The 13,194-nt window shown below is 41.0% G+C and overlaps 1 protein-coding gene across 2 annotated transcripts in view; it reads right to left on the bottom strand.

Annotated features, from left to right (window-relative positions):
* The window catches only part of GLDC (glycine decarboxylase), a 72,363-nt gene that overhangs the window by 21,530 nt on the left and 37,639 nt on the right, over positions 1-13,194 (bottom strand). For both annotated transcript variants that reach the window (XM_039880222.1, XM_039880309.1), the window contains exon 16: positions 2,860-2,935. In XM_039880222.1, coding sequence (XP_039736156.1) covers positions 2,860-2,935 — 76 coding nt within the window. The remainder of the gene's footprint in view (positions 1-2,859; positions 2,936-13,194) is intronic.

Genomic DNA, 13,194 nt, shown 5'->3' with positions numbered 1-13,194 from the left:
TTTATATGTTACTGTCAGACATTTCTGGCTTTCTATATAGATTTAGGAAACGTTAGTTATTTTTTTTAATGTTACTTTTTCTATACTTTAGAGTTGTGGTGTTATAAGGGACATGGAAAAACCAGCACGCAGATTTGATGCTTTATCTAAAACTAATCTATTTTGGTGCATTTATGCTCATTTAGGGATGCCGTGATTTTCTAGCTCCCCAGTGTGCCTGGCATAGACCCAACACAGCTCATCCTCGAAGGATTCAGGAAGAATGTTCCTTTGTAAGAGAAATCCATTTCTTACTGCTGGTAAAAAACGAACAGCCAAAGGCCATTACTTTGACTTGGGCATTTGGGAAGGAAAAATACATACAGGTTTTGGGGGGTTGTTTTTTGAAGGATTTTTGGTCAGTGCTTTCCCTTTACATAGGAAACTCAGTCTTCGATCAGCAAACCTGAGTTCATTTTTGACTAGCAAACTGAGTTACTATAAAGTGTGTAAGACAGTGCCTGACCCATGGTAACTGCTACATAAGAATGTATCCTCTCAAATTAAACTGGTAAATCAAGAACTTGGCAGTTGCATTTTAGGAACCTCTGAAATTTAACCTAAAGGCAAAGTGAAAATAACTTCCAAAAACAGCTGGAAACAACAGAACCATCAGGAACCCGGGTGGCTCTGTAGCACACGATGTCCTCACACTTCTTTTCAAAAAAGCGTATATTTTACTGGATTCTATTAGAGTCTATTGTGCAGAAGCAGCTGTCTCAGACTTCTCTGACGTGGAAAAATCCTCCCTGATTATTTGAATAATATGTCATTTTCTTCTTCTCTAACTAAAAAAGTTGGCTTTAATTAAAAATCTTTAATCTAGAAAGAATGCCAACGTTTCCAAACTTAAGATTTGCGTATTTCTACCAGCTCAGGGACTGGGTGGCCTTCCCTGCCTTCCCTCCATCTCCTCTCCCTAAAATGCAGTGTCCAGCTCCCCTGTATCCTTGAGAATGAAATAGCGTCTCACAACACTTCAGTGATAGTAGTGTGGACAATGGTGCCAGAAGAAACGTCACACACAAGGGGACGGGGAGAGATGCCAGGACTAAAAAACCTAGAGGGAAAAGGAGCCAGAAAGAATCTCAGAGTCACAGGCCCAATCAAAAGGTCTCTCATCCCTTCTCCTTGACCTTTCTGGTTTGGTCCCCAACTCCTTAACATTCATGGATGCTTCTGGGTGTCAGACTGGAGAACTGGGAAACAATGAGGGGTGGGAAGCACCACAGAGTGGATGGAACCTAGGTTAGCTGGCCCTTTGTTATTAGCTCTTTGCTAGTCTACCATGAGCACTACAATGTGGATCTTAGAGGCCTCTCCATAAGGGGGAGGGAAGGTGGCACATGGAGCTGGCCACACAGGATGGAAGGATGCCTTCCCAGGATGCCCAGACAGCTAGTGGTTAAAGAGTGTGATGACGAGGAGCTCCAAAGGCTACCTCAGTACATGGAGGCCAAGGAGGGAAACAGAAGAAGGAACTTTTAATGTCAGTCATCTGCTATTCTTTCACTGGAGCTTCGACATTTTCCATATGCATCTCTGACAGTGCTGAGACTCTGTACTCCAAAAATCAATTATATAGTTCTAAACTAACCCTCCCTTAGAAAACCGAAGTGAAAAGTAACCAAGTTGGAATGTCAGGGACTGCCTCTGGACTGGCATAGATGGTGCCTTGTATGTGGCCAGTATTCAGTAGTTTCTTAAATTAGTGAATGTCTTGTTTTTCAAAGGTCTTTGAAAATCAATTGTTTTCCCCAACCACGACAAAGGCCTGGGAAAACACATGAGTAAACAAGGGAATGAAAGAGAAAATGCTCTCCCCCACCTCTTTTTTTTGAAAGGTAAGTGAAACAGTTTTTAGATTCTCTCATTGCAAAATCTAGGCGACTAGCCATAAACAATCCCAGTTTTGATAAAAACAAGAATGGACTGAGATTGGGCCACTGCACCCCACTCACTCGGGCAGCCAGAACCACCCAGCATCCTCTTCTCTAACGCCCCCTGGGTGGGCAGACACTGTTGTCCTGCTCCTGACTCCCACCAACTGCTCCCTCTAAGAACCCCACCTCCAAGCTCAGGGAAGTTCTAGCTTAGTGCTGGTCATCACCAAAATGAAGGCCCCAGGAACACAGATACCTTCAGCCACAATTTGAGGTCTATGTCAGCTCAAATGCTAAGGGCACTGTCTCTGGGGATCTGTGGGGTCCTGTCAAACCCATTAGCACCTGTTGGTCCCTACAATGGCCCCCAAGAGCAGTTTGGACCCCAGAGACTAAGATTCTCAGACACAAAGCAAACAATGAAGAACCATGAACTCAACTCCACATCTTCTTTTGTTGCTTAGAGCTGACAGACATTTAACAGGGCATTTATTGACTCAATAAATATTTTTTGAGCAAACATATGACAAGAACTGTGCTTAGGCACAGTAGGAGTTACAGAAGAATCGAAGTTCGGTCTCTGCCCTTTGCCCAGGCCTAGGGCCAGGGCTGAGCCAAGGAAAGGAGGCTTGGAACGGCAACATTCCTGCCCCCCTTCCCACCTCTTGTCCCCTGGGAAAGCAGCTCCACAGCCAACTGGTTGAATTTTACAGACAGGGTTAGAGCAAAAGGCTTTTATCTCCAAATGTTTTCCCAGTGAAGTATCTTAGAGGCAAGGATCATAATGGCCAGTTCACAGAAATTTGTTTCTTGATCATATGTTCTGGCAGCTGCTTTCAAAAAGGGTTGGAGAAAGCGTCCCACAAAATGAAAGGGACACTGGGAGCTAGACCAGCTGCCACACAATGCTGAGCAAGCACCACCTGTCCATACTCACCGTTCTGTGTCCCTCTCCTCTCCCTTCTAAGTAAGCTCGGATAGTAGCCAGCCCTGCATATTCCCCCTGGGCTCCACTGAAAAGACAAAAAGAGAAGGATCAGCATTTGGGGCCTTTTCGCTTTCGTTTACTCATTCTATATTCATCAGACATGGGCCACGTGTTCACCAATCTGTGACACAAAGGCACTCCTGGGACACCATGGAAAGCTCACCTGGGATCTTTGCATGAGCCTAACTGACCTGAACAGCACCTGGTCTGTGCACTAAAGCTCACCCACTCCTGCTCGGAGACTGGCTGCTCAACCCTTGCTGAGGAACATGAACCTAAAAGATCTTTTTTATGATGAAAAATTTCAAAATCATACAAAAATAGAGAGAAGAATATAAGGAACCGCCACGTACCTACCACTCATATCATTTCTCCAATTCAAACTCCAATATATATCTTTCAAAGAATTATTTTTTAAAATGCAACTACAATTACTACATCTAAAATCATGAACAATGATTTCTTAATATCATCGAATATTTAGTCAATGATCAGACAGCCCCAAAGGAACTATGTACTATGAATACGGCACCATTCTCGTCAGTCTCAGGGTCTGCTTTCCCAGACTCCACATGCACATGGCTGCTAGTGCCTGGCCATACCCACCAAAACAGTCCTTAAGGCACCACTTTTAGAGCTCGCTTAATGATTAACATTCCAGTGAGCAATGCTGAGTCAATCATAAACTGTCGCTTAATGATCTCAGTACTCTCTTCAGGAAGGAAAGGGAAGTGAGTAAGAGGTTTTTTAATCCCATTCAAAATACATATTTCCTCCATTTTACAAAATTACACCATCTTTTGACTCTGTGGAAGACCCAGTGGTTTTGGCATTCATCCCTTCTGATCGCCTGGTAATATTGAGATCATACTCTAAATTAAGGCTTAAAAATAAATTAGATAAACTTTCTTTTATTTCTTAACTAAAAGCTAAAATTTTGAGCATTGGAATTTTTTTTTTTTTCTTTTGAGAGAGTACACTGGCATGGAACCAGATGGATTTAAAATGTTTGCAAATTAGTGTAGGGGCATTGATGGTTTGGTGTCAGGAGATGGCAGAATTGATGATTTAGGGCTCAGCATGAAGAGAGGATGGAGAACAGGGAAACATTTGGAGGTGAAGGGCTTTGAGACTGGCTGGAGAAAAGAAAAAAAAAGTGATGATTTCCACAGCATGGGCATACCACAGAGCAATAGAAGAGGCTAGATGAGCTAAGAAATAATAATATTAATAACAGAAAATACAAATTGCTCTATTACTTAAGCACTTCCTTTTTACCAGGCACTCTGCAAGGAGTAAGCACAGGTAAATGGTGGCTACTGTTGTTGCCACCAAGCATTTTGCACCATCCCATTGAATCCTCCCAACATCCCCATAAGGTAGGTACCATCACCCATATTTTGCACATGAAGAAACTGAAATCAGAATGTCATATGCATGACCAACCAACAGTGACAGACAACGACTTCAGTGGAAGTCGGCTTGTCTCAAGGAGCCTCGTGCTTCCCTCATGAGCCGTGCAGCTCCTCTCAGCATGCTATCCTTCTCAAAGAGAGTTGTGGGAACAAACCTGGGTTTCCCTTCACAGAACCCTTGTTTGACTGATGGAACTAGGAGGTTTAGCAACACATTAAAAAAGGCCTGACCCCATAAAGCCTGGGGCATGCAGTTCCTTGTCACTCGTTTGGTAAGCTTTGCCTCTCTCTGCTGTCTTCCAGGGAGAGAGGCAAACACTGGTGTTCTGGCTTCTGACAAACAAGTTCTAGCTCATTTGCTGTTTCTTATTTTCAGAACAGAAAAATGATACGTCGCACTTCAGCAAACCACTCACACCACTAGTTACTTAGGCTCTCTGTGCCTCTCTGTTCTCGTCTCTGAAATGGAGGTAATAACTGCACCAGTCTCAAATGGCAGCTGTGATGAGTGATGAGATGATCCACGGTAAGGTGCTTATCACAGTGCCTGGCACAAGGTAAACACTTATTAAGTACTGGCACTCTCCTCACTATTATCACTGTCATTGTCATCATCATCATCGTCATCATCATCCTCAGTGATGCAGCAACCCTGACTGCTCTGCAACTCAGGCACTGTGGATGGGTCATGGAAGCATTTGAATGAGCACTTCCAAAACCCTCAACCTGGTTTGCCCTCTTTCCCCTCCTGCCAGCCGAATTCTACCCATTCTTCAACTAGTCCCAACTCAGGTTCCACTTCTTCCACTAAGCCTTCCCGAAAGTCACAAATTCAGCTCCTCATGGAGGTCTACAAATCTCCATATGATCCGTGTCTTCTACCCACCTCTACACACATCTTCTGCCATTCCTCTCCCTGCCGCTACCCTCCAGCCACCCAGGCCTTCTCCTTTCTCTGAAACTTTCAACCAGTTTCTATCTTGGAGCTTTTGCACTAGATAGTCCTTCTGCATGCAAAACTACTCTGGCTTCTTATTCTATATTTAGGCCTCAGCTCAAATGGCACCTCCTCAGAGAGGCCGTCCCTAAAGGCAGAAATCTTATGTGTCTTGACCAACACTGTATTCTCTATGCCAAGAACATTGACATACAGGATGTTCAATAAATATTTATAAATATTTATAAATATTGAATGAATGAATGAATGATTCTTTACCTCCTCTAAACTTTCATAGCATTTTACTCGTTCTTTTGATAATATCATCCTATACATGTACTGTACATTGGAAATTATTATAGGTCTCACATTTACTTTGTGTGCTTGTTTTATCTCAATTAGAGTATAAGCTCTGAGAGGAGGATCTAGGTCTTAGAGTTCTATATATTGCCTCACAGAGAAAATACAGAACAGTACCCTGCATGGAGTAGCTCTGCAATAAATATTTAGTAAATTTGTTCAAAATTGAGTTCCCTTCTCCAGCCCAGGAAGTCAACAATTAGTGTTGTCCTTCCCCCGCAAGGAAAGGAGCCTCAACAAATGGATTTTGTATTTTCATGACTTCTAGTCATCTTGTTTTGTTAGAAGACCAATCAAGGTGTTTAGACTAGGAATAAGAGAGACTAGACCTATGAGCCGGTAATCTAAGAGAAAGAAAATAAGCTAAAGACTTGATCAGAAATGCTGCATGCTTTTTTGTTTTTTGTTTTTTTGTTTTTTGCCCGAGACACTCTTAAAATCAGCTACTTTTCAACTCAAAAAGTGCAAAAGATAAGTTCTAAATGTCACACACCGTTTACTACCAGAGAACTATTAAATTAAGGGGAAATATTAGTGCCACCTGTTGGTGGAAAAGTATTATGAAAAACAAGTGTTGCTCTGCATAACCCAGATTACCACTCCATGTGGAAGGGCAGCTAGAATAGTGAATTTCTGACATCTATTTATTCTATCTGAAAGGGTTAAATTTTTAGATCTTTGGAACAAATTTTTATTAGGCCATCACATGAGATCAATCCCAAGGGACACTGGAACCTTCTGCTAGATTTTAGAACAATGATTTTAGACATAGGTGATATGTCTATCTATAATAAAGAAAGAAAGTGGCCTGCTCTTATAGATGATTTTGCAGAATATGTATGGCCAGCAGTCATAGGCAGAAAGTACAGTGCTTCTTAAGCATAAAACTTCAGATGGATTAAGATTATAAATGAATTGTATCCTGTAAAGGCATTTTGGTCAATTACTGTGTACATTTGTCACTGATGTACACACTGCAGAAGTCATCCTGACCAATCATGAAACAATCTCCTTATTCTGCCTAAAGAATATGGTGGCTGACTTTATAGACACCATAAAATTTTCTCAGAAGTTGGCTGCATTAGAATAGTTGGATATAGATTATTATAATTGCTGTTTTTAAAAAGAAAGATTTCTGTGTGTTTTTTATAGTTATGAAAAAGTATCAGAACCTATTTTGCCAGATTGCAGAATATACAACTATTCATGATTTAAGGTGAATCCCAGCTGTCATCAAAACTACTGCTGGATTTTATTTTAATTGTACCGAAGAAAGAGTATTTGTGTTCTCAAGTACAATGTTGTATTAATACAAGTCAAAAGGTGTTAAAATTTTTCCCCAGAGAAAATGATCATGTTACTGATCGTAACATTTTAAGATTTTGGTGTAGTAGTTTAAGAGTTATACATTTTAAAAAATTATTAACTATTCAAGCTTAACAGATCTATTCTTGTTTCAATTTTCTCTAATCTTCTAAAAATAGTTTCATAGTTTTTAACACATCATTATGGTATACACACTGACGGTCACATTTAATGTGTGATTTCAGAAGTTTTAAGCTGTTTACAAGTTAATGGGTCTATTTATTTCTAATAATATTTGAACTTCCTGAGAAGATTTTTATAGTATGCTTTTCAAAAATTTTAACTACATTTAAAAAGACATGGCTTTTCAACAAACAGTGCTAGAGAAATTAGACATCTATGTCAACCTAAGTCTCACACCTCATACAAAAATTATCTCAAAATAGATCATAGATTTAAATATAATGTATAAAACTCTTAAGAATAAACAGAAGAACATCTTTGGAATCTAGGGCTAGGCAAAGAGTCCTTACACTTGAAATCAAAAGCACAATTCATAAAAGGAAAAACTGATCAATAGCACTTCATCAAAATTAAAAACTTCTGCTCTGCAAAAAAACCTTGTTAAAAGGACGAAAAGGCAAGCTACAGACTGGAAGAAAATATCTATGAACTATATATCCAACAAACAGTAAAGAACAAAGACAACGCAATTAGAAAATGGTGCTGGGACCACCAAATGTGAATATGCTTAGAAATATAAAGGAAAGATTACATTAGGTTGTTGGAAATTTGCTGGGTTTTCACTGTTGCTGCTTTTATGGGTGTGCATGTGGGAATACATAGCCTTTCATTCTCTTATTATTTGGGGAAATTTCCCCCTTTTTGGTGAGCCTGGGGTAAAGGCTGGGTCCTAAATCCCCCTGTGGAAGTGGAAAGGGACCAAATACTCCCAATCACTACCCGTTAACAAGGTGCTGGACATGTGACCTAGTCGCAGCTCATAGGATACACCAGCCTGCGACCTCATTAATTTAGAGGCAGTCAACCAAGGAATGGACAGTCGCAGGTTTTCCACAGTGGTGGTGGGGGCTCTTCCCCTACAGTGACCCTGATTTGTTTTCTGCTGCCAGCCTCCCTTGAGTCTTGCTCGTTTGTGAAGCCCCAATACCCCGCTTTTCCATCAGTTCTGTGAAGCACCCAATATCTTCCCTATAAACTGCCTTTCTGCTTAAGTTAGCCCTAGCCATTTTCTGTTGTTTGTAACCAGAAACCCTTCTGTGGAGGTATTATAAGATCTCTCCTACAACACAGCATCTTAAAGTCACTCATTCCAGGTCTAACAAAGAGATGGTACTGTGGCCATCTGGAGTTTCTCCTGCTCTAATACCAAAGCCTTCCTAGATTTACCATCCCTTTTCAAGCAGTTTGGCCCTAAGCAAATCACTCCTCTGGATCTCAGTTGCCTCATCTATCACATGGGAATATGCCACCTACTTCACAAGTGAATTTAAATATTTTATTATGAAAGTAATACATGTAATTTAAAAATTTGTATCAGTGCAGAAGAGTACGAAGCTTAAGGCAAAAAAAAGAGCGACCCCTCCCATTCTTCCCATTCTCAATCCCCTCATCCAAGCTGTTTTTACTTTAAAAATACCACCATCAAGTGGTCAGGAACAAAACTGATCTTTGTGAAAGAACTAAAAAACTGACACTATAGTAAAACTGATAGAAATAAAATGATCCAAACAGCCACTGTGTTGAAATGACCCGCTTCAGTTCATGACAACTTTATAAGACCACTCCCAAGAAAATAAGGTAAAGACTGGTGCCCGACTGATATCTTACAGGCCAGATAAACAGTGACTGATGATTTTCCAGTACGCAAACCCTGAAAGCAAAGGATTTTAATCAAACCATTGCCTACCTTAAGTACACTAAACCTTACCTGGGTCTCTACTTCTATGAGCTTAAAATAAAATCCCCTCAATATGCCATCCTGAAATGTTTTTATCAATCTGTATCTAATCTGACATGAGCTAAATTCTATACTTATAATCTTTGAATTCTGGTCAAGAAACATCTTGATAGCTGCTCTAACCTTTCTGGTGCCGGAAGATTATCTTTCAAAGAGATAGTTCTCAAACTGGAGATCCCCAAACAATAGCATCAGCACCACTGGGAACTTGTTAGAAATGCAAATTCTTGGCTCCCACCTTAGTCAGGCTGAATCAGAAACTCTGGGGGATGCAGCCAAGTGTGAGAACCGCAGCTCTAGAGCCCTACACACGGTACACATAAAATTATACTTTGAGAGTTAAGGAAATGGGGGAGGAAAAGCTCTTCTGTCCATTGCCTTATATTTACCCCAGAAGGACTCTTCATCCTTCATCTTTCTCTCTCTTCTTGGCATTCTGGGTGTTCCTTTGGGAAATCAGTCCCTGATCAGAAGTCCCTGATATCTGGCCTCCTAGAGCTCACTGGAGGGGAGGATTCTGAAGCTGCACTTGGCAAGTGTATCAGAAGTGATCAATAACATCAATCATGAGCTCAGGAGAAGGAGGAGACAGAGATGGCAGTTAACAGGTTTTTTGTTTGTTTGTTTGTTTGTTTGTTTTGACTCTCTGCTGTAAACTATGCATAGGAATGGTGGTGGCTTCAAAAACTAGTTTCAAGGTTCATTCTGCTGTTAGACATTAGTCATCTAACTAAACCTCCCTCTTTGGTATTCCTCCAGGTCAATACGCTCTCCAACCCAATGATGCACATGAGAAACACCTGGGAAGCTGTGTTACCTGGGCTCCAGCCCCAAGGAGATTCTGATGTAACTAGTTTGTGGGGTGGGAAGGGCATCCATATTTTTCAAGGCTCCCCACGTAATTCTAATACACAACCTCAACTGAGAACCCCTGCAGCCCCAGTGGTTCTCACAGTGTGATAACCAAACCGGCACATCAGCCTCACCAGGAAATTTGTAAGAAATGTAAATTATCAGGCCCTAACCCAGGCTACTGAATCAGAAACTGGTGGAGGGGTTTAAGTTACATAACAAGCCCCCCGGATGATTCTCAGACACAATAAAGTTTGAGGGCCATTGATTATGCTCTGTTCATACCTTCCTTTAAAAATCTTCCTGGGAGAAGATGGTGGAAAAGCAACTGCCAGGTCCATCAACATTCAAGATTACAGTTGTTTTTGAAAGATAAAAACAACTTCCTCATTCTTATAAGCCAAGTGAGCTAATACTAATTTCAGTTTGTCTTTCATTTTAGATATCCTTGGAAAGTGTTAAGTACCATTTCTGTCGCCCTAAACATTACATTATATGTAAGTCTAATCAAGCGATTCCTAGAGTGCGTGAGCTGCGGAATGAATTCAAGCGTGTCAAGTGTTGTGGGAACAAGCTGGGCACAGCAGGAAATGGAAAGGTAATTAAATATTGTTTAACTATGTTCTCCACAGAGCTGGAAATGCTCTCTGGGTTTGTGTATTGAGCAAATAAATAGGAAAGAAAAATAGGGACAAGCTTTTTGACCCTTTTGTTGCAAGTCCTTTAAAAACTTTTGGGATCTAACTATCCCAGAAAATAGAAAGACCAAGTTAAGTCTTGGCTACATTAACTGACGTTTTCATGACACAATTTGTGGTTATCATCCACATTTATCGGCCATTCTTCAATTAAATCTCAATCAAATCAATAACATAGCACAGTGGTCCCCAACTTTGTTGGCAGCAGGGACCAGTGCTCCTATGAGAATCTAATGCCTGATGATCTGAGGTGGAGCTGAGGCGGTGATGCTAGTGCTGGGGAGTGGCTGCAAACACAGATGAAGCTTTGCTCGCTCGCACACAGCTCACCTCCTACTGTGTAGCCCTGTGGTAGACAAATTATAAGACTTGGAATATAGAATAATTCTAAGACTTGGAATTTCTAACCCACTCGTGGAGAGAAGATTAGCAAAAATAAGCCAAGAGAGTTGTAACAAGCTAAAAATAAAATCTCACTCACATACAGAATATGTGGCCCATTCCTTCCTCTTTTCTCCAAAGCATGACATCAAATCACTCTACTTGCTGGAAGAATGCCCCTGTATCTCCCCCAAAGAAGAGGGCATTTCCCCATCTGTCACAGCAGCCTCTGCTCAGGACCAGAAATATCACTCATCTAAGCCTCAATTTTATGCATAGCCTGTCATTCTCAAATCGGCTCTTGGAAGTGGGTGTTCTATCTGGGAATCTCTGGAGCTGAAGAAGCCATCACTTTCAGGAACTACAACCTGATAGAGATCTCTTTCCTTCCTGCAAGTCTAAGATGGGGTACTGAATCTCTCTGTCAATCATACAAATGTGGAGAGTAGAACAAAGAAAGAACATCAGGTATACTACAGAAAACAATAGAGAAACTTCTGAGATAGTGGTTCTTAGCCTCATTTGCAGGTTGGAATCAGGTGGGGAGCTTTAAAGAAATACTCATGCCTGATTCCCTTCCCTCACTTCTGTCTTTCCCCATTGAGATTATGATTTAATCTGGATAGCGATCTGGACACCAGAATTTTTATAAATTCACCATGAGTCTAATTTACAGCCAGGGTTGGGAATTGCTGCTATAAGGGAAGGCCAGTTTCTTCATCCTTAGGTCATCCTTCTGGGGACTCTGGCTGGGAGCTCAATTTACTGCAAGAGCTAATGACTTAGTCATGAAAAATTGCTCTCCCATATGACACTGAAGATGTGGTCATATTCCATCACTAGAGGGCGAAGTTTCCTTATTTTCAACATTTAATAAAGTATTTTTGCCTCAGGTTAATTCAATCAGGTTCCTTCCATACTTAAAAAAAAGTTGAATGATTACATTTTAATAAAAGTATACTAAAGCCTAACTTTTGTGGATGTCAGTTCCTCCTTATTTATGAAATGAGAGTTTCAGGGTTATTATTAAAAGAGCTCTATATCCTTTCATTTGCCATATACCTTCTTCTTAAAGGGTTTGTGCTTTATACTATATTGTTTTTACAAAATGCATGGCTTTGCTGTGTAGCCTATGTTACCAAACATGAGGTAGGGCTCAATTATATCTGATTAAGATCTGATTACTTTCTGTTTCAGAAAGTGAAAATAAAGTCTCAGTTTAAAAATCATTTGATTTTTGCATCTTGAAATCAAAATTATGCATTTCTAATAAGCTCCTAGGTGATGCCGATGCTGAGGCTGCCAGAGGAGAATTACACTTTTGAGTAGTGCAAGGTAGAGAACCTAGGGGCCAATACCAACTCCTCTTCTGAAGATATCCTAATGCAGGAGGCCCCAACCCCCCGGGCTGCCGATCGGTAGGGTCCTTGGCTTGTTAAGAACCCAGCCACAAAGCAGGAGGTGAGCGGCAGGCCTGTGAGTGAAGCTTCATCTGTATTTACAGCTGCTCCCCAGTGCTATCATCACCACCTCAGCTCTACCTCAGATCATCAGGCATTAGAATCTCATAGGAGCACCGGTCCCTGGTGCCAAAATAGTTGGGGACCGCTGGCCTAAAGTGTTAACTCACACACTGATAACATGTCTGTCTGTCTGTCTACCTATTTCCATGAAGACAGAAAGATCACAACCCAATGGATTCCAAATTGGCTGTATATCAGAGTCACTTGGCTGCTTCTGAAAAATATTCTTACTCTCAACCCCTAAAGATTCAGTAGGTCTGGAGTGGAGCTCAAGAATTTGTATTTTTAGCAAGCATCCAGAAGATGTGCCAAAGCACTGAGCTTTTGAAATCTGTTGTCCTTCAAAGTTTTTACTTTACAAAGAGACCAAGGCCAGAAGACAGAAAGGGAACTTTCGAAGTCAGTGACAGAACAAACCAGGATCCAGGTTCATTGCTACTTGTTAGGAGTTAACATGTGTGCTTGGTTTTAATTCTTATGCTGTGTCTTTGATGAGTCTAGTAACTAGTTTCCAAAGATGGCCCACAATAAAACTCAATATTCACATCTGTGTGTTGCCCACTCCCATATTCAGCCTGGGCTGGCCCTGTAACTTGCTTTAACAGACTGAATGCTCTGGAAGTGAGGCTGTGTAACTTCAGAGGCTGGGCCTTAAGAGTTTTGCAGCTTCCACATCTTTTCATCTTGGAAAATTCTACTTTGGACCAGACATCATTCCATTAGGAAGTTCAAGCAGCCATGTGGAAAAGTCCACATGGAGATGAACCAAGGCCCAGGTCAACATTCTCAACTGAGGCCACAACCAACAGCCCATCACTAACTTCCCAGCTTC

Source organism: Pteropus medius, unplaced genomic scaffold (genome assembly GCF_902729225.1).
Source record: "Pteropus medius unplaced genomic scaffold, Ma_sr-lr_union100, whole genome shotgun sequence".
Lineage (NCBI taxonomy): Eukaryota > Metazoa > Chordata > Mammalia > Chiroptera > Pteropodidae > Pteropus > Pteropus medius.
This window is presented reverse-complemented; position numbering and strand designations above follow the sequence as displayed.